The 24980-nt window shown below is 30.2% G+C and overlaps 1 protein-coding gene across 2 annotated transcripts; it reads left to right on the forward strand.

Moving 5' to 3' along the window:
* The first annotated feature begins 5878 nt into the window (after positions 1-5878).
* LOC139424820 (uncharacterized) lies at positions 5879-14440 on the forward strand. 2 transcript variants are annotated; one of them, XM_087169202.1, is made up of 3 exons: positions 5879-6049; positions 9395-9574; positions 10601-14440. In XM_087169202.1, the coding sequence occupies exon 3, from the start codon at positions 11392-11394 to the stop codon at positions 12232-12234; it is 843 nt and encodes a 280-aa protein (XP_087025328.1). In that variant the 5' UTR covers positions 5879-6049; positions 9395-9574; positions 10601-11391; the 3' UTR covers positions 12235-14440. The 2 variants fall into 2 exon arrangements, with proteins under 2 accessions (XP_087025328.1, XP_071037285.2); XM_071181184.2 differs by lacking the exons at positions 5879-6049; positions 9395-9574 and adding an exon at positions 9672-9951.
* Positions 14441-24980: the final 10540 nt, after the last annotated feature.

The following is a 24980-nucleotide window of genomic DNA, read 5'->3' on the forward strand; positions in this document are numbered from 1 at the left end:
ACGATCCTCATGGTGTGATGCTGCTCGAGGTCACAAGTTCTAGAATAGACGTCGTAATTTACTGACTAATTCTTGTGGAGGATCATCATTTGAATTTGGAATGAAGAAATCACTTGGTGAGTGAGCGTAAAGTTTCACCATATACTAGTTCAGCTGGGGTTGCATCGATGCTCTCTTTAACTGTAGAACGCAAGCCGAAGAGAACCACTGGTAGAACATCTGTCTTGTCTGTTATCGCATGGCACAGCAAAACGGCTTTGAGCAGCCCATGAAATTTTCTATCTAGCCATTGCTTTGTAGGTGAAAGCTTGTCTTTCGGCAACGTTCAATTCCAAGCAATTTCGTCAGGTTGTGTAACAATGATGATTCGAAATTTGTTCCTCTATCAGTCGGGATGTAGGTTGGTATGCCAAAACGGGCAATCCTGCTTGTGAAAAATGCTGATGTGATAGTGGCATGTCATGTCTGTTACAGAACAGACTTTTAACCATCGTGTATAACAGTCTATGTAAATGAAACAATATTGAAATTCTTTCGATTACGCAAACAGCCTCATGAGAGCCAACTATACATGATCGAATCTTCTCGAAGGAATGGGTATTGATTCAACCGGATTTCGAGTATGCTTGTTAATTTTCAATCGCTGACAGTCAAGGCATTCTCGAGTCCACTTTACACAGTCTTTGTTGATAGACAAATTTGGAACTGATTAGTTTAGACGTAACTCGAGTGCCTGGATGTGACAATATGTGGAAAGTTTTTGAAAATAGTACGATGATGAGATTGTGGAATGTAGGGACGAATGATTTGAGATCTTGTGTCACAAAAAAGTTAAGTCTCTTGGAGGAGTCAGGAATGACAATTTCTTGTAATTTTAATAACTAGTTTGTACTCAAAATTAATTTCAGTTCTGGATCGCTATGTTGCGATTCGGCTATTTCGTCATAGTCCGCCGCAGTAGGAGTGCGAATTGTTTCAACTCGAGATAAAATGTCAGCAGATATATTTAATAAAACGAATGTCAGTGCTGAACTGACTGATGAAATCAAGATGACGGTGTTAACGAGGCAAATATTTGTCCCATTTCTGTCGGAAAGCATACCCTAAGGGTTCAGAGATGATTGTGCTCCAGAAAAATTCCGGATCGCCAGCCATGATTCGGAAATCCAAGGTCCAGAAGTTTCAAGAAATTATCGATCACATATATGTATAAAAATTCTTGTATATTTTATTTAAAAATGTTGTAGTTCATTTACGTCGCACTAGAGCTGCACAATGGACTATTGGCGACGGTCTGGGAAACATCCTTGAGGATGATCCGAAGACATACCCAGTGGCGTAGCGAGCTTAACTCGCGCCCGGGGCACAATATCCTTTTAGCGCCCCCATTCGAAAACCATACAATATTATATGTAAAATATACTAGCAATTTAATAAATAAATAAAGTAAAATAAATAAAGTCATAGATTCAAGCTAGGCTTTAAATTTGAGACAAAAAATGTAGTTGAGAGAACAAGACTAGATTTTAAAATATAGAATTAGTTCAAAAGATACCTATTATTTATTTTACATATTTATAAAGAAATGTTTTAAAAACACGCAGTTTTAAAACAATAAAAAAGTAAATATTTATTATCTCTAAGGAGATACATATGTTTAATAATCATATGATTATAATACATTAATAAAACTAATTACTATGTCTAAGTTTTCCGTGCTTTTGCTGCAGCAAATGTATCAATAATATAATATAAATTGATCATTTAAAATTTTTCTCTTTCCACACTTAAAAATGCTAGGTCACTTAGGCGATCTGTCAAAATTAATTTTAATTTGCTGAATGAGCGTTCGCAACTAGCAACTGATACTGAGATAGTCAGGAGTATTTGAAATGTCGCTCTCAGATTTGGAAAAACATCTTTTCCATTCGAGATTGATTATAAAAGTAAGAAATTCTAATGGAGTTTTAGGTTTAATTTCTTTTCTACTGCGGAGTAACATTTTGCTGTCACATATTTTGATAAAAAGTTCTATTACATTGAAATCTGTATTATAAAATTCACCCAGATTTTTAAAATTTTTTTTCAAGGTCGTTATCAACATTAGCCTTGTTTAATAAATTTTCAACGTCTAGTACAGGGATGGGCAAACTACGGCCTGCGGGCCAACTGTGGCCCTCTGGAAGATTTTATCCGGCCAGCGGATAGAATTTTTATTTGCCGATCAGTGGCAAATATAAACAATATACATCCATTTTCTTGTCGACTATGTTTAAAACTATTTCTGTTTTTCCTTTTTCAACAAAGTACTGATGAAGTTTTTGCTTTCTCTATTTTCGTTCTACAAAACATAAATTGATGGAAATAGTTATCTCAGACAGCTTCAATTGGTAAAATGTTGAAAACAAAAGTTCTTTATAGAATAGCCGTAGATTGGCTCCAACTAGCGCTTGTCTCCCTCGAGGAGCTGACTCAGAGATGCCAACTTGCTCCGGACAGCAAATATATATTTTAAAGTGGTAGTTTATCAATTGTGATTCTTGGTTTAATAAATTTAATTTAGCAAATTTTTACCCACCACTAATTCTAAATAATTCGTAGGCTTATATAATTCACCATTTTATGATACTTATGTCATGCTATGCCCTTTAAGAAAGTAGCAAAAGAAGTTAAATATTCGCAAAATTTACTTTGTACTAATTTACCGCTTTTTTAATTATTTTGAACTGTCCGGAGCAGTTGGCATCTCTGCTGACTTATGGAATCTAATATAGTTAAATTGCATGTCCCATTTGGCAGACTGCGCATTTTACGGTCCAAAGAGAGGAAAATCTAACAATCATCTGAAGGAGTCGTTTCTAAATATTCCAAAGTTTAACAAATCATTACCAAAAGCTAGTTTCCGAAATTTAATATTTCATGCTCAGAAAATCAGTGCATGTTTGCTTAATCTTATATATATGAGCAAGAGTTTTCAACTATGAACCTTAGAAAAAATCATTTCAGAAGTAAACTAACAGCAAAACATTTAGCCTTGTTCCTTAAAATAAGCACATCTCACTTCCAACCTTAATGTAAGGAACTTTTAAAAATGAAATCGCAATATCCTTCATCTCACTAAATATTTAAATTAAAACTTGTATATCACCTTTTTTTCTGAAATTTTGAAGTTTTTACTTGGCCCACCAAACATTTTTTTTCTTGATTTTTGGCCCCTTGACCAAAAAAGTTTGCCCATCCCTGGTCTAGTAAAAATCCAAATTTGAAATTAAGGCACTTAATCGTGTAAATCGTGTACACATTTCCTGTTGGAGACGATCAAGAGTGCTTTTCATAACGCGAGAAATGTCACTTTCTGCGGAAAGACCACCATAGCCAATTCTCCAGGCACGTATTGTTGTATCCATATCCCATTTTTCACAAAGAGACTCTGCTTTTTCTATTGCCTCTTCACAGAGCTTGTCTGAAATTTCGGCTAGTTCAGTCGCTAATGATTCAAGATCATGGAACACTTCTCTAAAATTCATTCTAGGATCCTGTAATCTGAGCTGCACACGATCAATCCTTCTTAAGATTTCATACAAGAAATGAACTAAAGTTATAAAACTAAAGGTTAGTATATTTTGCAACAGAATTGTAGCTTCTCTTCTGTTGTCACTTGTAGTGGTAGTGTGCTCTGCTAATTTTTCTATTAGTTCTTTTATATTCTCTAACCCATAGATGATAACGATAACAGCTTGTGTATTCTGGCGCTCCATCGCGTTTCAGATGTGTGACCTGCCATCACGGCAGCATTATCGTAACATTATGATCTGCAGTTTGTTAATGAAATTTCATCGAAATTTAATTTCTCTAAAATTGTATTTTCGATCGAAGCTGCATCTTTAGCATGTATTTCAATAAAACTCAAAAAAGATTCTTTGATGGAAACTTTTTTATTGATGAAATCAGCATCTACATACCTAGCGACTAGGGACATTTGTTCTCGATGAGAGATATCAGGAGTTGAATCAAACAAAAGTCCATAATATTTATTTCTTTTGATATCGTTTATTAGTTGATTTCGAACTGTAGATGCCAGAAGATGAATGAATTCACTTTGAATCTGTGGTGACTAATATGAGAACAACAAATTTCTCTGTTTACAAATTTTTTCATACTCTATTCACTTAATAATAGAATCTTCGAGTAGATGTAGTAAGTAATCTTATTTGATTTATTACTTACCAAGAATGCCTTGAACGTGAAAGATAGTAACATAGAGAAATATACAATATAATTTATGCTGACATTAAACTTATGTATAACATTTAATGACATTTCATTTTTATTCTTAGCAGAGCGCAATGACAAGGACGTGAATTAAATATTGAAATATATTTAATATGAATATGAATTTAATATAATATTTAATATGAATATGAATTTAATATAATATTTAATATGAATTAAATATTATGAATAATATTTATGAATTAACATTTATTATATTACACTGGCACTAATTTAAAATATATTTTCCAGAGATCAATTATAATAAAAAAAAATTATCCAGCAAGTTTGTTTTGCGGACCATTTGGCGCCCCATTGTGAGTAGCGCCCGGGGCATGATGCCCCCCCTTGCCCACCCCTCACTACGCCACTGGACATACCATCACAATTTTGATCCTCTCCAGAGGGGTGTCATCCTAACTATTTGATTATGGTGTAATCTTCCATTAACTTTCCTATTGTATTCAAAGAGCTTAACCTAGAACAACTAAATGAAAGGGGGCAAAACATACACGTTGCCATCTAGGCAAGTGATGTTATGTTTTTAATGTAATATTTTTACGCTGAATCGAATGAAATCACACCAAAGTCGGAAGTCTAATAGCACTGGGAATTCTGACTCGTACATATTTATGCGTCTGGCATTGCTATCCAAGCAAGTGAGATATTGATTCTAATGTATTTTTTAAGTAATTTATCGGTACACTTTAGTTTATTAATAGTTTTGAGGATCTTGGTGCTAAGAAGTATATAACTAACTCTGAACTACAGATCTTTTATTGTTATTTTATAACAGTTGAACGCCATTCTCACTGAATACGGCTCACGCCTTTCTGATCACAGCAAAGAAAAATTAAGATTCTGATTGATGAGTTTCCGCGGAAAAACATTTTCCGATCCCATCAGGTTCTCAACGTGAACCACATTCAGTGAGAGCTCCTTTAGAATAGTTTTTTTGTTATTTCTCATTATCTAAAGTTGTTTTAGTTCATTTACGTCGCATTAGAGCTGCACAATAAGCTATTGGCGACTGTCTGGGAAACATAGCTGAGGATGATCCGAAGACATACCATCACAAATTTGATCCTCTGTAGAGGGGATGGTAACCCGGCTTCTGTAGCCCGACGATCTGCACGAGAGGTCGAGCACTTTACGGTGGAACAGTTTAACGAGGACCAATACCGCGGACCCTACGCAGACTGATCCAAGTGGTCACCCACCCGCACATTGACCGTAGCCAGTGATGCTTGACTTCGGTGATCTGCTGGGAACCGTGTCTTAACGATCAGTTCATTGCGGGACCATTTATCTAAAGTCTTAATTCTCACTGTATGCAAATAATCCAGGGACTCGAATTCGGAAATGCAAGAAAAAATCTGTATTTATTGCATTAGTAATCACGTATGAATATTTGAAGATGCGATCCGGAATCCGTTTGGCGAGTTTTTCCTGGGAAATATTTTACACTAATCGGGTTCTCATTCGCACCGTCAAATTCGCAATTTTGTATGCAGTGTGAATGACCCTTAAGCATTATTCATGAATACGGGTCAATCACACTCTCTGCGATTTTTCGCATGTGAACCAGATTGATAAAAAAGATTGATTAAAGTGGCCAATCAGATTTTCATTCGCATTCGATAAAATCGCTTTTGTTAGATTCGTTCGTTAAAATAATGCAACCGGTTCGAACGAACGGATCGAACTTCAAGCTGAGAAGATTTGTAGATCTCACTTGTAGAGTGAAAGTAAACAAATAGTCGTTTTATAATTATTTGTTTACTCCATAGATATAAAGGCAGAAAGATCAATCACTCGACCAAACGGACGTCACGGTGAACGTTGACAACACTGGTCTAGTAACCAGTTTGTACTCTATATCCACGCCCTCTAGTGAACTGCGGTTTTTGTTTATTGCAGCTGTACATAATTTGTTCTTTTTTTATTTGATTTATATAAGTTGTAATGATTAATAATAATTGATAACATTTAGTTTCTTTGCCAGAAAAATCTGAAATTCGCAAATTTTATGAAATTTTTTTTTCAGATTTTTTTAAAGATTTATAATTTTTAAATTTTAAAATTAAAAAAAAAAAAAGAAAACTAGTATGTTCTTAAAATTAATTCTCTATATCATTCTGAAATTCAAATATTTGAAATGAAATAAAACACACAATTTATGTACTTACGAAAAATAAATAAAATAAAGAGCATTTTAGTAAACATTCCAAGCTAGCCTGTTAGCGTACAATTAGTTTGCTAATAAAGCGTTTTCTTGGTTTTCATTTATGTGTAATGGAAATTCTAATTATTTTCATTCAAAATTTCAAATTTTTTCATTTCATTTACTACAAAAGCTTTTATAAACATGATTTTTCTCTGATATTTAAATTGCAAGTTACTTTGATTTCTGAATCGTGTTAAAAGTTAAAAATATAAGAAAAGTATTTCACAACATCCACTAAGATGACAAATTGTCTGTCAAGAATGATAAAAAAATTAATAGTTAAAAAAATAATTCATTGCGATAATGAACATACAGCTGTATTGTTATTATTGTTCAGTTATCTAAAAGACTTTTTCGTGGTTTTCCTTTGCATTTAACGCAACTTTTGATTTGTCTAAATTTTAAATAATATATAGGTTACTACAAAAGCTTTTATAAACATGATTTTTCTCTGATATTTAAATTGCAAGTTACTTTGATTTCTGAATCGTGTTAAAAGTTAAAAATATAAGAAAAGTATTTCACAACATCCACTAAGATGACAAATTGTCTGTCAAGAATGATAAAAAAATTAATGGTTAAAAAAATAATTCATTGCGATAATGAACATACAGCTGTATTGTTATTATTGTTCAGTTATCTAGAAGACTTTTTCGTGGTTTTCCTTTGCATTTAACGCCACATTTGATTTGTCTAAATTTTAATTTAATTTTAAATAATATATAGGTTACTACAAAAGCTTTTATAAACATGATTTTTCTCTGATATTTAAATTGCAAGTTACTTTGATTTCTGAATCGTGTTAAAAGTTAAAAATATAAGAAGAGTATTTCACAACATCCACTAAGATGACAAATTGTCTGTCAAGAATGATAAAAAAATTAATAGTTAAAAAAATAATTCATTGCGATAATGAACATACAGTTGTATTGTTATTATTGTTCAGTTACCTAAAAGACTTTTTCGTGGTTTTCCTTTGCATTTAACGCCACATTTGATTTGACTAAATTTTAATTTAATTTTAAATAATATATAGGTTACTACAAAAGCTTTTATAAACATGATTTTTCTCTGATATTTAAATTGCAAGTTACTTTGATTTCTGAATCGTGTTAAAAGTTAAAAATATAAGAAGAGTATTTCACAACATCCACTAAGATGACAAATTGTCTGTCAAGAATGATAAAAAAATTAATAGTTAAAAAAATAATTCATTGCGATAATGAACATACAGTTGTATTGTTATTATTGTTCAGTTATCTAAAAGACTTTTTCGTGGTTTTCCTTTGCATTTAACGCAACTTTTGATTTGTCTAAATTTTAAATAATATATAGGATACTACAAAAGCTTTTATAAACATGATTTTTCTCTGATATTTAAATTGCAAGTTACTTTGATTTCTGGGTCGTGTTAAAAGTTAAAAATATAAGAAAAGTATTTCACAACATCCACTAAGATGACAAATTGTCTGTCAAGAATGATAAAAAAATTAATGGTTAAAAGAATAATTCATTGCGATAATGAACATACAGCTGTATTGTCATTATTGTTCAGTTATCTAGAAGACTTTTCGTGGTTTTCCTTTGCATTTAACGCCACATTTGATTTGTCTAAATTTTAATTTAATTTTAAATAATATATAGGTTACCACAAAAGCTTTTATAAACATTATTTTACTCTAATATTTAAATTGCACGTTACTTTGATTTTTGGAATGAGTTTAAAATTACAAAAAATATGAAGAGCATCTCGCTATATTCACCGAAATAATTGACCGTCTGTCAAAGACGCTAAAAAAATGATTTATTATATAAAAATATTCATTACGATTACTGAGCATTTCGCTGGAACTCCTTAAGCGTCAAGCAATCTGAATGATCTTTTCGTGGTTTCCATTTACGCGTAACGCAAAATATGATTGTTTTATTAAAAAAGCATTCATGAAGGCAGCAATGTTTAAATATTTACATAAATTATGAGTTATTCAATCTTTATTCCTTGTTAAATCAAAACAAAATGAAGAGCATTTGATTGTGGGCAATTAAATACACACACACACGCACGCACGCACACACGCACGCACGCACGCACACACACACACATATATATTATAATAATAATTTGAATAATTATTTGTGCAAAGGCATTAATAAGGATCGGAAATTAATAGATAGTACAATCGAATTCATAATAAATGCTACAAATAATTATTTTTAATTCTCATCGGAAAATTTAACAAATTTACGATTACGAAAATTTAACAAAACTAATTATGGCTTATATTTTGTTAAAAAAAAATATGTCATTAATGTGCATTTTTAATTCTAACGATTTTAAAACAATAATAGTAAACTTATAAAATTCAAAGGATTTTAGTTTTGAACTCGTTCTGTTAAATCATATTTTTAAATATAAAAAAAAAGCTAATATAAGCATCTATACTTCAGTTATAATAGAACCAGACTCTCCAAACTAATAACTATGGTTGAATAAGCAAATATCCTTCCTTCGATTTTAATTAACCTAAGTTCTGTAAACCGAAACTAAACAAAACCGAAACTATAGTATATAATTGCTCGTAATCTGAATGATCTCTGCTTTTAAAGCTTCAATAAACTAACAAATAAATTATGAGCAATGAATAGACATCTTTAAACAATATACAAAATAATATACTCGTTTACGGAAATGAAAAAATTTTAGAATTTAAATTAAATTGCTTTTTAATGATCAACATCGATTACGCGCAATGCTAAGGTACGGCGGGGATGTTAGAAAATAATCACTGGAACGACGCGAACGCCACTTTTTGTGCGTAAAACCGGTCTGTCAAAAGCGTGTTGCTTTTCTGAACCCCCCCGGGGAAAGTTAAATGTCCTTATCCCCTATATTAGTCCCTGGTTTACTCATATCATCAAATTTGTATTTGTAAATGTGTAAAGTTATGACCATAGAGGAATCAAGTTGGCGTAATTTATGAAGCTTCTCTTCCTATTTAAACTTCTGTCAGGATGACTTGCAACTGATCTGGATTGCAATTCTTGAGGATTTTAATTTTTTTTTTGTGTAGATTGGTATGTTGAATGAACTTTTTGTACTGATTAATTATTGATTAACTCTGTTTTTAATTCGGTTGCTTCTTAAGTTAAAAAGAGTTTTGTTATTTGGGTTATTTTAACTTGCAATGTATAAAATTGTACAATTTTAAAAATCCTAATATTTTAAGTATACATTGTTGCGATACACGCACATTTAAGTTTTGCACAATGGCAGAAAAAGCAGATGTTGATACTGAACCAATAAGGAAATCAGAATGAACTGTTTAACTTGCAAATCGTAAAGAAATCTTTGATTTTAAAAGAAGGAGCTTATTTAAAGTTTCTTCTTATGAAGTTCATAACCGTATCATCACAACTATTTAGCTGTCAAATAGAAGAATAATTCGAAAAATGTACCTTAAGGAAATGCTTTTTTTTTTGTTTCTTAAAAGGATAACTATTCCTTATTTTTCACAAATGAAGATAGAATATCTTTTCTTTTTCATGATATCTTTAATTATTACTTGTTCTCTTATTTTTTTTCAGGCATTTGTTTTTAAATTTTTAAAAAATTCTTAATTGAAAAATAATTTTTGTTCTAAAGGGCTCATAGTTATTATCTGCACAATGTTAATAGGTTGTATAATAACATATGAAATAAAAATAATCTTATAGCATAAATAGTACCATGTTTTTTAAAAGTAGTTAATGGTTAAAATAATGTTGGTTATATTTTTAATGCATGATAAATAATATGAATCATAATTATAGTTGTAATTATAGTGCAAGTATTGTGCATGATTCAAACTAATAAACTGTCCTCATTGTCAGAAAAGAAGTATCTCCTTGATTTTTATCAATATAGAAATATATAAGATTCTTTCAAATAATTAGAAAGGAACATGTCTCAAAATTTATTAATTGACAAAATTATATTTCATTTCAATGCTTCATATTACATTGCAAGTGTTTTTTGAAGGAAAAATGTATGCTCTTGTTGTATTACTTAATTTTAGTTTTGTGTTTTTGTATCATTTAACAGTTTATATGTTTCTTTCTTAGGTTTTAGTCAACATAATCTTCAGCTGCAATCTAAAGGTTAACAGAGGACATGTGAATATTTATTGAACTGCTAATTTTGTTTTCAATTTGTAAGCCTTAAACTTGCTTCTATTGACTTTCATGAAGATTTTGATTTTTAGTGCTGTATTTTAATCTACTCTTGATGCGAGCAGTTTTGGATGACTGTTACCAATAGCCAAAGCTAAATGATGGTAACTCAAATAAGATAGAGTGGTGCTTATTTTTCGAAAATCTGAAATTTTACAGTACACTGCAAATGTGATTATTAACTGATCACTTTTTATATATATTTAATTATTTTATTGTTTGTTACTCAAAGAGAAGGAAATATTTTCTAATTGTTTTGAGGTCTTTAAAATTAATACTAGTTTAATTAGAGAATTTTAATTATCAATTTTGAGAATTCTGATTTGAAGATACTTTAGAACATTTTTTAATTAATGTTTTACCTTTTGAGAAATAATTTTTTTGTGTGTCTCATCTAAAATTGTTCATATTTGATACCAATTTATTTCTACATTTTACTTGTCTCATTATTTTCTGACATCTTAAAATATTTAATCAACTTTTAAGGAAAGTTTGTGCTTATGTTATGTATGCATAGCTAATGAATATTTGAAGAAAAAAAATTATACATATCATATGTCACTAAATTTCTTCATCTCCTGTTTATTTCCTAAAAATGTTGTTTATTTAAAGAGATTTACTGTTGTTGAAGGAGATATTTACATATATGAGATATATTTATAGCAAATCATTACTGTCATAGCATGTCTACTTATAGTTTTGTTGATAAACTTGTCAGAAAAAGTCACCATGCTATTCCTACTGGCGAAAAACCTTTTTCTTGCCCGGTATGTAACAAGAGTTATTCAGAGAAATATATTTTAAATCGTCACATGCATATTCATACTGGTGAAAAACCTTATTCTTGCATTGTATGTAGTAAAAGCTTTTCACAAAAAGGTCATTTAATTGAACACAGTGTTGTCCACACTGGTGAAAAACCTTTTTCTTGTGATGTATGTTTTAGGAGTTTTTCCCGAAAAAATAATTTAACTAAACACTACTTTCTTCATACTAGTGAAAAACCATTTTCATGTAATATATGTAATAAAAGTTTTTCAACTAAAAGTGCTGTTACTGAACATAGTAATGTTCATAGTGGTGAAAGACCATTTTCTTGTAATATATGCCAAAAAACTTTCCCTCGTAAAAGTCACTTAACTAGACACAGTTTTAGTCATTCTGACGAAAAACCTTACTCATGTGGCACTTGTAACAAGAGGTTTTCAACAAATGCACTTTTAAATAAACACAAGATTATCCATTCCGATGCAAAACCTTTTTCTTGTAGTATATGTGATAAAAGATTTTCAACAAATAGTGCTGTAACTAAACATAGCTTTGTCCATACAGGTGAAAAACCTTTTTCTTGTAGTATATGTAATAAGAGTTTTTCTCGAAATAGTCATTTAGTTAGACATAATTTGATTCATACAAAGCAAAAAAAACCTTTTCCATGTAATAAATGTAATAAGAGTTTTACAAAAAATAAAGCTCTAATTAAGCACAATCTTCTCCATCATAGTGAAAATCCATCTCCATCATAGTCTCGCAAATTTTGCAATTTGATTTCTCATGCCAATTATATATATATGTATATATATAAAATAAACTGAAATGAAAACTATTACTTATGACTTCTTGCGTGAATTTATGGTTTGAAAAAATTAATATATTTAAAGGAACACACCTTATTTATTGTAAGACATTTATAATCAACATTAAATTTTATATCCCCCCTTTTCCATGGAACTTGTGTATTCTTATCTAGATCCTTATAAGTGACATAATCTAGTAAAGATTGTTATAATGAGGCAATAATAAACTTTTTGTACTTAATTTTTCTATCCACCTAAACATTAGGTGGAATAACTTTTATTTCCTTACATTTAAATCTTGTTACTTTTAACATAAAAGTTCAATTAATTATTATTATTATTTTTTTTTTGTTGTTAATATTGTTTAATATTGTTTATAATTCAGTATGCAGCCGATATCTCAAATTTTCCTTTATGATTTCATCATTCATATTTAATTATGAGCTTGAAACTGTGAGATATAAATATTTTATTTAAATCAGCTCTATTTCAAAAGAATGAAAACTAAATAAAATCCATCAAATATAGGCAAAATTAAGTAATAAAATAATAAATTAAGTTTTTTATTGCTTAAAAAACCTTTACTATTTTGAAACAGTTAAAAAAATTATATTTTGAAATTGTCTACTATAAGTATGTTATCGTTTTGCTTGCAATTTGAGAAATGACTTGTTAAAGTAAAAATTAAATTATGCATAATTTAATGTTAATCTTGTTAAAAATGTGTTCTGAAAATGTTACTAAAATATTCCTGTGGTCATACCCTGAACTGTAAGGAATCTGAATTCTTGTGGAAAAAGTTGAACATTCCTCAAGAAATCATTTTTTTTTTGACTTCATGAATTCTGGTTTCATTCTAGTAACTCAATTTCATCAGGAATTATTTTTCTATTTGCTGAGAAGTCAGAAGAAACTTGATTCTTTTAGTAATTATCATTAGAATAACAATGTTAAACCATTTTGCGTCTGCATTTTTTTTATAATTAAATAATTAAGGGTGTCAATATAAAAGTGTTCTTGACCACACTAACAATTCTGTTCTAATATTTAAGTGGTAAATTTTCTTATTAATTTTTTAGAGAAAGCATTGATTCAATCGTGATCCATGAAGTAAGAAGAAGGAAGTTAATGTAATAATCAAATCAGAAAGAAAATACAAGATCAAAAATCGAAATTCTTAATCTAAATAAGACTGAAAGAAAAAACTAGTTATTTAAAAACAATTTATGAAGTTGTTGAAAGATTATGATGAATTGAGATTTAGAAATTTATTTAACAAAAGGTAAAAATTTCATTTTAGATATTATTGGACCTTAAATATTGAACTGTGCTTATAATAGAGGGATATTTAAGTTAGATTAAATATAATAGATTTTATTTATTTTATGTAGAGAGAATCTTATTAAAATAAATCTAAATTAACCCATTTCATTTGAAAGTGTCTTTATTGAAAGTTATTTGGAAAGTGTCTATGATAAAAGTAAAATTATATTTATGTTTGAATTAGTAGATATTTTTTTAGGAGAGTTTTTTTTTTCCTTCATTTTTTTTTCAATTAATAATTGTCCTTTGTTACAGAAAAATGTATTTATCTTCCTCAAGATCTTCATTTTAGAAGCTCGCACTAAACTTGATATCAAAAAAATGAATCAATCAAAAAAATCATAAGAGAGATTAGATGTTGTCAGATATAAATCTTAGTATTTGTGTTGAAATTTTTAAAAATATAAAACATTAAAGAGAGCAGAATGGTTTCTAATTTGAACTGTTACATGAAATAAAGTTATAGCTGTGTGTAGTTAACAAGTAAAATTACGTCTATTTTATTGTTTTTGATTACACAATCACGTTGCACATTGTGTATTTCTAAGATTAAATTTTTTTCAAGTGGAGTTGATTATTTTTCAATTACAGATAATCGTTCATTTCGTTATGATTAACCTATCAACAAAATATTCGTTCATAAAATAATAATTATGTATTTCACAATTTATTTATTTATTTTTGAAAAGTACTATTGACTTATTGGACTGAGCAGAGTTGACTTAAAAGAAAAACAATGATGGATGCAAGCGGCAAGCAACGATGAAGGTTTGTGATGAAGCCTAGTCAACTAAAAAAATTGTTAGAATGGTCTGCACAGTAATTTTTTTTTTTTTTAAATGTGTTCCATGGGTAAAATTGCTCTATGACTCACTGAAATAGAAACTATCAATCGTATAACCGAAGAAACTAAAAATAAGTAGTATTTAATAGTTTGGGTAACTGTATGTATGAGTTTGAATTTCATAAAAACAGCAATGTTTTTATATATTTATGCATCATTTTTTTAATAATTATAATTCGTTTGCTGTGGAAATATTATTTTTAGCTCTTTATTTTTTAACATTTAGTTTATTAGAAGTGATATAAAGTTAAATCTACCTCATGCTCTGTGTCATATTCCTACTTGTAAACCCGTAGTAGAAATTATAAAAATGACTTTCTTCAAAGAAATCTAAATAATTACTTTTTACATTTTAATATGTTGTTTACATCAAAATGTTTTTGATTGGGGCATATAACATTATAAAATTGAACAAAAAAACAATATTAAATTTAATTCCAAACGACTACAGATTTTCAGTAATTGAAAAAGAAAATAAAATATCTTGATCCCCTGATTTTTTCTTATTTATTTATTTTTGTAACATTGTAACACTTTTGTGTAACATTGTCTTCTTGAACCATCTTATTTTGTGAACAGTTATTCAAAACAAAAAGTAAATTTAAAATTTTGGAAGGCTGAACACAAATCTGAAACTTTGACTAATTAGAATAGTTAGTAAATTAGAATATATATCAACATTGTTTAAAAATATACCGTATGTTTTAGGGGGATATTATTCTGTTAACATAAAAGCACAGAAAGGTTTTCTTATTTAAATTTGGTTATTATAGTAGTTTTATTCTATGTAATAAATTTACGTAACGACATATTAAAAAATAACTATCTTTCTGAAACTAAGACTACTTTTCAAATGTGTTTCATTATTGTGCTTATAACTTTTCCTTAAAGAGCATCTAAAAAATATCCCAATTGATCGTTATTTATTTTCTGCATTTTACCTTAAAATCTATTTCTTGTGACTACATGCTACATAATAAAACCCTTTCATGATTTGTTAAATCTGAAACTCCCCTCGCTTTTTAACATCATATCTTAGGTCACAGCTAGAATGTCTTACTTCTTTAGAAACTGAATTTCTCGAACTTTATTCCTTAATATTCATGGTACTGTGTAAGGTAATCAAGGAATCTCAGATTCCAGTTTCTTTGAAGAAGGACAATTCCGATTCCCAAAGCTCGTGCTAGTGCCTCCGATTTAAAATAAAATTTATATATATACTTTTTTTTGGGGGGGGGGGGTGGACTAGTATAAATTTAGAAAAGTCTAGGTAAATAAAATATTTAATTTTTATAATTTGATTTTAACTAACAATAGAAAACTTATTTAACCGCAATTATAATACGAAATAATTTAAAATAAACTTATATAAACTAATATTTTGGAATATATTTTAAATCTTAATTCAGATAAATTTCAAACAGATTCTGTTTATTTTTGGTTTCTTCCATTTTGTTCCCCCATTTCTTCTGAATTTTTTCTGTATTTTCAAAAGAAATTGTTATTTTTCTCATTTTTGGAAGAATGCCTGACCCTAATTGTATATATATATATATAATGAATTGTATGTGTTATGAATTTTCATTTACAATGTTATTAATTAGTTCATGTTTGTAATTATTGTATCATATGTAATAAAAGTTGATCATCAAAATACCGTGTATGCCCTTGAACATGTTAGGAGGGGGAATGTATTATTATGATGTGAATTAAAGATTTTAAAAAATTTTTAAATAAAAGGATAGATAAAAAAAAATAAAACATAAATAAAGATATGTCCTTTGTCAATATTTTTTTAGAGGACTTAGAAAATCGTTTTTGCTTATTTCAATGTTTGTTACTCATCAACTCATTGTGTACAGTGCGCCAAAAGAAAAAAAAAAGCGGACCTTCTTTAGTAATTTTTTATCTAATGATCGGATCTTCACGTTCTACGATTTATTCTATATGGTTCAAGGTAGCCAATTAAATATGCCAATTAATTAGTGCATACGATATTTCAAGTTACAAAATCAGACCCCAAAACGTACTTTCTCTGAATAAACATACCTTATTTTCAACGGATTCGAATTTTCGAATTCTCCAAAATATTGGGGAAGATATGGTTCCCATAGCTTGGTCAGGAGAGCAATCTAAAGTTTGGAACCCTTGATGTTAATTTTACTTTTTGCGTATTTCGTCATATCTCGAGAATTTTTAAGCGAATTGAAACATTTTGGCCCACTATTATAAAATTCGTTAATCCTAAGATAATTTCAGGCAAGAAATAAATTTTAGTAAATTTTCATTATTTTATTTAATAATAGTCGAAAAAATTTTGATTTGTGAAGTATACAATTTTTTACGTCATTTTGAAATATGTAATTTTCCATGGCGAAATATAAAATTTGAGCAAAATTGGTTGAATAGTTCCTGAGAAATCGAATTTTGAAGAAGTCGTATATTTAAAATTCGATTTCATACTTAAAATTGCCTCACTGTTTGTTCTTCAAAATCTTAAACCTTAAAAGACATTTTAAGGTCAGATTTAAATTTTAATATATTGTCATATGTTTTCTTTGCAATTTATAGTGAAATAGCTAGCCAAATACCAGAAGAAGTTCACATGCTGTATGCTTTTTAAGTTTTACAAGTGGAGTAATGTAACAGTTGCTTCTAACGAAACAAAAATTACGATTTTTATTTAACCACATAGTGAATTATAAGTTGAAAGCAAAGTAGATCAAATAATAATATTTACTTATTTATGTAATCATTAGTAATAATAATTAATATTATAACAAAGAGAAAATGTATAGTAATAAATTTTAGATGAAAATTATTAATAACAAACTTTCTAGGGCAGAAAAATTTTATAGGAAATTTTTTTTCATCGTGTGCACATCATATACATGATTTCATATTGGAATCATATACTTGTAAAAACTAAACTGTGCCTTTATTTTAAATGAGTTGTTAATCTAGTACATAATTGTTTAAAACTGCTTATTGTGCATTTAATCAATTTCATAAATAAATAACAGAGCCGTGATGGCTCAGGGGATAGAGCGTTCGCTTTCCAATGCGGTGAACTGGGTTCGAATCCCAGTCTATACGAATTCCGCTTCCGGCTTTCACAGACCACAGTGCTGACGTGAAATATCCCCAGTGGTAGGCGGATCATGGGTTAGAGTCCCCTTGCCGTCAGGCTAACCGTGGGAGGTTCTTGTGGTGTTCCTCTCCATGTAACGCAAATGCGGGATAACTCCATCAAAAAAGTCCTTCACGAAGGCAAATTTCTCCCCATACTCGATCCAGGAGTTCCCTTGTCTTTTGGATTGAGTTCAAAATTACACGGCTGCGTAGTTGAACATTAGTAGTCGTAAACATATATAATTGGGTCGGCTGTTCTACGACGGTTATAAAATATTTTAGTCTATGGTGACTGATGCACGTTATATCTGTAGAGTCGCAAAGTCCTCCTTGTTCCCAAAGCAAAACCTCTGGGGGTACTGTTCCAGGAGTTTCCTTGTCTTCTGGATTGGGTTCAAAATTACAAGGCTGCGGAGTGGAACATTAGTAGTCGTAAACCCAAATTTGGGTCGGCTGTTCAACGATGGTTATAAAATAAAAACATTTTAGTCTAATAACATTAAATTAAAGCTTTCTAAATAATCTTTGTATTTTAAAAAGATGGAGCGGAATTTATCTCATTGAAATTTCCGTGAATTTGAGAAAATAAAGATTTAAAGAGCTAAATTTGGATTTTTTATTTTCGAAGTAATTTTTCCTTCTGCCTGAAACCTGTCAAATAATAGAAGTAAATAATGTGAACAAAATACAAGTAACAAATTAATGTGTTTATGCGTTAAGTGATAATTATTTTTTGCCTTAAACTTTTAAAAATATTTTATTCATAAGCTATTATAACTTCCGTAGCTAACATAAATGTTTTTTGCAGAAATTTGTCCGAATACTATTTTTAAATTAAATTTTGGCAACAGCTTTAAAACAGTAAAAAAAATTAAATAATTTTAATTAAATTTTTAAAAAAATTAAGTAAAAGTATATGAAAAATTCCTCATGTTAAGGCTTTTATTTTTAAGTATCTAAAATGCTTTGAAATAAATCACAATCTGACATTTAAAAAAATTTGGTGTTTAAAAATTACATTTCTCTGATTTATTTTTATGTACACCATACTGCACCGTATTGCGTCCATCGACCTACCGTATCACCGTATTGCGGCCATTTCCTACGTGGAAGTGATAAACGATAGTGGATTCAAGTAATGGTCAAACGATAGTAGAATCCAGTATTGAACAAATGATGGCAAGTTCGAAAACCGGTAAAAACTAGTGAATTCGAGTACCGATAAAAAAAAAAAAAAGTTAGCTCGAGTACTGATTAAATAATAGCGAGTTCAAGTACCAATAAAAAGGTAGTTGGTTGGAGAATTGTTCAAAAAAGAGTGGGCTTGAAAACTCTTTAAATTTTATTCGGTTAGAGTACCGATAAAAAGGTAGTGGGTTCGAATATTGAAAAAAAATAAAAGGGAGTTGGTAAGAAAAGTATTCAAAAGATAGTGCGTTTGAATAATGTTCAAATAGTCGAAATGAGATAAAAAAATTTAAAAAAAAAGCTTAATTTTTCAAAAAATATTTTAATGATTTTGTTCCAAATTGCGAATTTTGCCATCTAAAATTACTTAGTTTAAAATGATATAGAAACTTTTATACTATGCAAATGATGTATCAATTTTGAACGTATCACTATACTCAATAAAGAGTACATGGCGTTTTTAAAACCGACTATATTTGTATGGTATTTTTATCTAATGAGTATTTGATAAGATCAAAAATGAAATATTACTACTATATTGTTCATAACAGAGGTGGCTTTTAAGTCATTTGTCAAATTTAAAAAAAAAATTAGTACACATTAGGACATCGCATTTTTATGGGACTTGAATCCTCTTTATCTACGCTACAGAGCCCGCTCAGTCACAGAGTTCAGTTGATGAAGGGGATCTATATGCTTAACGCTTTTATCCTCTGTATCTTGAGTCCCGCAGCGGACTGATCGTTAAGACACGGTTCCCAGTAGATCACCGAAGTCAAGCATCACTGGCTGCGGTCAGTGTGCGGGTGGGTGACCACTTGAATCAGTCTACGTAGGAACCGAGGGTGTGCGGTATTGGTTCTCGTTAAACTGTTCTGCCGTAAAGTGCTCGACTTCGCGTGCAGGTCGTCGGGCTACCGAAGCGGGGGAGCCATCCCCTCTGCAGAGGATCAAAATTGTGAAGGCATGTCTTCGGATCATCCTCAGGGATGTTTCCCAGACAGTCGCCAATAGCCCATTGTGTAGCTCTAGTGCGACGTAAATGAACTACAACAACTCTGTATCTTGAGAGAGATGAGCTGAAATTATAGGGTTATCGTGAAAATAGCTGAGCAAATAAAAATTCAGCGATTAAGGACTTAAAAAAAAAGTTATTTATTGCCTGGTTTTTAATGGGTAGAGCCGCAAACAACAAATATTGGAAGGTACTCATTAGATAAAAATACCATCAGAGATAGGTAGGTAAGTATGCATTTTATTTACGTCGCACTAAAGCTGCACAATGGCTATTGACGACGGTCTGGGAAACATCCCTGAGAAAGATCCGAAGACATGCCATGACAACTTTTATGAGGCCACTTTCCTCAATTTAGACATAGATCTGAAGGGGAAGGAAATTTTCTCTAAATCCCTGTGCCCATAGTACTGATCGGCGACCAACCACAGGACTTTTGATTCTATATATTTTACGAGTACGTATATTGCATTTACTCGATGGATCTTAGCGGAGTCCAGGATCGAACCCTGACTCTTCTGGACCAAAGTCTGATTCTCTAACCAAAACAATTGTGGTACCTACGTTGAAAAATTTTCTGACCATGTATTTCTTTTTTTGTTCTATTATTATTTTTTTTTCTTTAATGGAGGTTAGTTAGCTCCAAATAACTGTTTCCTTTAATTGCGTTTTAAGCAAAATTTACTTTCTGTGTTACTGACAAATATGTATAGATCGACTCGAATAAATGCGTGAATGAGAAACTATTCTTATGGTAATGAATCTTCAGATTCGCTGTCATTTCAATACACTTTGCAGATAGCTTCGCAACGACAATAGAAATACATAGCAACTATGCCGGTCACTGCTATGCCCACAGCTATCCAAATAAATAAATTGTCAATATCTTTCTTGGATTCATCTGCTGTGCTCTGAAAATGTTCCGTTAATGTAGACTCAAACGGTGTGATTGTGGCAACGTGATCAACATTGTGTACACTGCCGCTTTTTCTTTTCAGACAAGCTGCTGATAGCCATCGATTTGAAGCTTTTAGATGCCGCTGAGAAACAAAACCTATGGCAATAAGAGCTTATCGTCTTTATTGAGTCATCGCGAAACGCAGATATGATGATAACCTCTCATTTAATCTTAGGTTGCAACCTCTTTAATGGTTCCTGCTACTTAAATAATTTAGAAAAATTAAAATATCTCTAAAAATTTAAAATAACTTAAAACTTGTAGAAGAAAAAAAAATGATTTGGTTAACGTTGGTTGCTTTGTTGAGTAATTGATTATTATAGTCTGTCTACGGAAAGATCTCACCTAGCCATTCGTCTGAAGCATTGGCATTGACTATGGTTACGAGGTCTTAACTATTTCAAATAGGGGTGTTTGAGAACAAGGGAATCATGGAAGAGAGAAGTTCCTCCTCTTTTAACACTAGATTGACCAAGGAAGTCATTCTAAATGCTTTTTAATTTCAATTAGAGAGACAATGATGGATATAATGACACAATTTCTTAGAATTTTGTGACTTTTATAATTATTTTTATTGTTGATATTTACTAATAACTTGTTATATGACTGAAAATAATATTAAAAATTAATTTTAAGCAAATTTCTTTATACATTAGTTATTCTTTCGCAATGCAGTCATTTTGACTGCTTTTGGGCAATATAGGTATTTCAGTCTTTATAGTGTTAACACTAGATTGCCCAAGGAAGTCATTTTGACTGCTTTTTAATTTCAATTCGAAAAAAAATGATGACACAATTTCTTAAAATTTTGTGACTTTTTGTACAACATATAATTTTTTTATTGTTAATATTTACTAATAACTTGTTATGTGACTGAAAATAATATTAAAAATTAATTTTAAACAAATTTCTTTATACTTTAGTTATTCTTTCACAATGCAGTCATTTTGACTGCTTTTGGGCAATATAGGTATTTCAGTCTTTCTAGTGTTAAATGCGGTATTTCTTGTTCCCAAAGCAAGCAGGTGCCTTAGACTGTGGCGAGGGGAGTTCCTCATCTAGACTAACTATCGTTATTTTTGATGACGTTTGCATTTTTAAATTCTATTCGTTCTTTTAAGATATTCTTTCTTGATTTTTTTGATCTTCTTAGAAATTTTGTAACACATTTTTTTAAAAATCTTTTTAAGGAAATATTTGAGAGCATTTTTTTTTTCTTGACATTTTTAGATACCCAAACAGATTGATTTTGCACAGTTAAATACTGAGCACGAGTCGTTGTATTCCGTGGTTTTCATATCATTCTTCCGAGCATTCTAATAATTAGAAGTAGGGTATGTAATTTTTCTGCGAATATCTCAGAATTCCCCGCATCATCTCAAGACCATTGGTTCGCGCACTTCCGCGATTTAAAAACCTTATAAACCGACAAAACTTTTGCTAAATCCTATTAACGAGACATTTACATACACATGATTCTTCCGCCAATTTGATCCTTTTGGTTCGGTGGATTTTCACCATTTTGAATATTTGGAACTGAGCTAGAATCTGCTAATATAGTGAGTCGCGTTCGCTCGATTTTAATATCAAAACATCGATTATCGTATTTACCTTACTTAAAAGTTGCGTGGTGCTGTTCGTATTCACGCGATTTTAATATCAAACATTGATTTTCGTATAAACCTTATTTAAAAGTTATACGTTGCTTAGTCATATTCACGCGATTTTTAAAAATCCAATAATCGTGATTTGTATTTACGCGCTTTTAAAACCCAATGTCTTGTAAGAAGTAAGTTTTTTCTAGACTTGGTTACTAGAAAGATGTAATGTTCTACGTAATTTAATTGTAAATGTTCGATCAATAAATTATGTTAAATATGAAACATTTATGTTATGTAAATTGATATCTTGATATCGTTTTTTTTACGCACATAATTTTCAATTCGTGTCACGATAACCCCAGACAGGGTCGTAAATATTTTCTTATTAATCTGAACAGTGATTTTGAAAGTAAGGGCAACAAATTGTATTAAAATTTTTTATCTTTGCTTATTACATTAGTAGCTAATTTTCTTTCAAAATGGAAATAGAATGGAAGTTTTTCCCATGGTTTTTCCACACATGTGTCTTTTACAAAATCATGAAACTACTTTATCGCTGCTTTTAATTTTAAAAAGCACTATTCTGATTTATCAGGACAACTATGATCTTTGTAGCTAAGAAATATCTGTCATTCTACGTTCTTTTTTCATCTTATTATAAACTGTTATAAGCTAACAATGAACTATTGTTTTTTAGTGTATAAGATAATTCAGCTAGCTACTAATATACCATTTATTAGCCACTAGAGTGGCTCGTGGGACAACACTTCTGCTTTATAACAGGAACAATAAAAGTTGAACACTTTGCTTTATAACAATATCAATTCTCATTGAAAATGCGCTATTTTCTCAAATATTCTTTTAAGGAAATAAAAAAAATCACCCAAATCTTAATATTCGTATCCCCATTGAATTCAGTTCTTAATAAATAATATATACTGCCCTATTAAGGTTGGGTATAGAAAGAATGAAAAAGTTGCAAAAAATAACAATTTAGATAAGAGAAAAAACTAAAAAATAATGGCCGGGTGAAACATAGTTAGTTGTACATTTTACGAAGTTTGGCTAACCCAGAAGAATAGCAATTCTTCTTCTTCAAAAACAGTTCTAGAAGATACCAAGTATATTTAAAGCACGTACCTTTTTTTATCCATAAAAAAGATATCCAGTCCTGGATCGGAGATGAGTTTAGGATGAAACAACCAAAAAACTTTTTGGCTAGGGAAAAAGAAAATCAGTCCAGTTCTTTTTTGAAAAAAAATCACTATTGTTTTATTGGAGGAAAAACAAACTAGACGAATCATTATGTTGAGGCACTACATCATTTTAGGAATGGCTCATGCCAAGAATGTGGAACTAGTGATGACTGGAACAGGAGTGAAAACGGACTGTGGGGGATTTCCATCCCTGACGGTAGTTGGTCAGCGGATCATCCTTTAAAAAAAAAACTGGAGATTTTATCTGGAGAGTTCTTTAGTAGGCACTAAAAACCGATTTATCAGGAAAATTCTTTATGAAGCATTAATCCAATTTGTCAGGAAAATTCTTTATGAAACATTAATCCAATTTGTCAGGAAAATTCTTTATGAAACATTAATCCAATTTGTCAGGAAAAGGAAAATTCTTTAGTAAGCAATTCATCAGAGGTAATGAAAAAAGGACAGCATGGCTATCGGTGAGTTATTTCCAGCGAACGAATCCCAACATCAAAAGAAGATGGCGCAGAGAGGCCATCCTTCGAAAACAAAGCTTCTCCACCTTAGGGAGGTGGGAGCAAAAAATGTTAAAAAAACTCCGTTAAGCGGAGTGCAGCAACTTATATGACATCAAATTATCGAAAGCTAATCGTCTTTCGCGCTCATCCTTTTTATACGATACAAAAACTTAAAATTGAAGTTGTAGTGCATGTTGTAAAAGTTAAAGTTAAATTACCTAAAAATCACGAGTTGAGATGAAAAAATGATTATGCGTTAAAAGTTACGGTTGAGAAACACAACAAACACGCGGAGATGAAAGAATGCCGACGACCAGTGGAATTCTCAGAAAAAAAGGGTGGAAATTTCTCGAAATAAAGGGGCTCTTTTAAGGAGCTGGTAAGGAATTTTAGGGGGAGAATGTCCAAATTGCGCTACCGCTTAAGGGGCTAAATAAAGATGATGAAAATAAAAGAATGTATTACAAAATTAAAAAGAATTAGTATTATTGATTAAGAAAAAAAACAGGATATTTATAAATTAGGCTGTGACCTAATGTCACATTAACCTTCCTGTTTTTTAATTTAAAATACCTAGAATCGAAAGATATTTACGAACGTTATCATTATAAAAAATTATAATAATAATAAATAAATTAAAATGATATCAGCACACTATTTTGTTAAAAATGTTTTATTATTATTATTATGGATGTCTTTTAACATTTTGAAATTTTAATTTGAATTTTTGATGTGATAGAGACAAATTGAATTGAATTTCTTGCTTTAAATATATGCAGCCGTTTCTTCGAATCAAATAATTCTAGAATAGATCACCTTTCTTTATTTATTTTCGCTATCAGTTTATATTGCTATGTGTTTCAAGTCTGAGTAGTTTTTAAACTTTTCCATCTCACAAGAATTGATTCTACCCTACAAGA

This window comes from Parasteatoda tepidariorum, chromosome 8 (genome assembly GCF_982258835.1).
Source record: "Parasteatoda tepidariorum strain Cologne lab strain chromosome 8, Ptep-v5.0, whole genome shotgun sequence".
NCBI lineage: Eukaryota > Metazoa > Arthropoda > Arachnida > Araneae > Theridiidae > Parasteatoda > Parasteatoda tepidariorum.

Excerpts from the sequence above, each read along its gene's own strand:
- LOC139424820 (XM_087169202.1), top strand. The coding sequence starts at position 11,392 with ATGTCTACTTATAGTTTTGTTGATAAACTTGTCAGAAAAAGTCACCAT.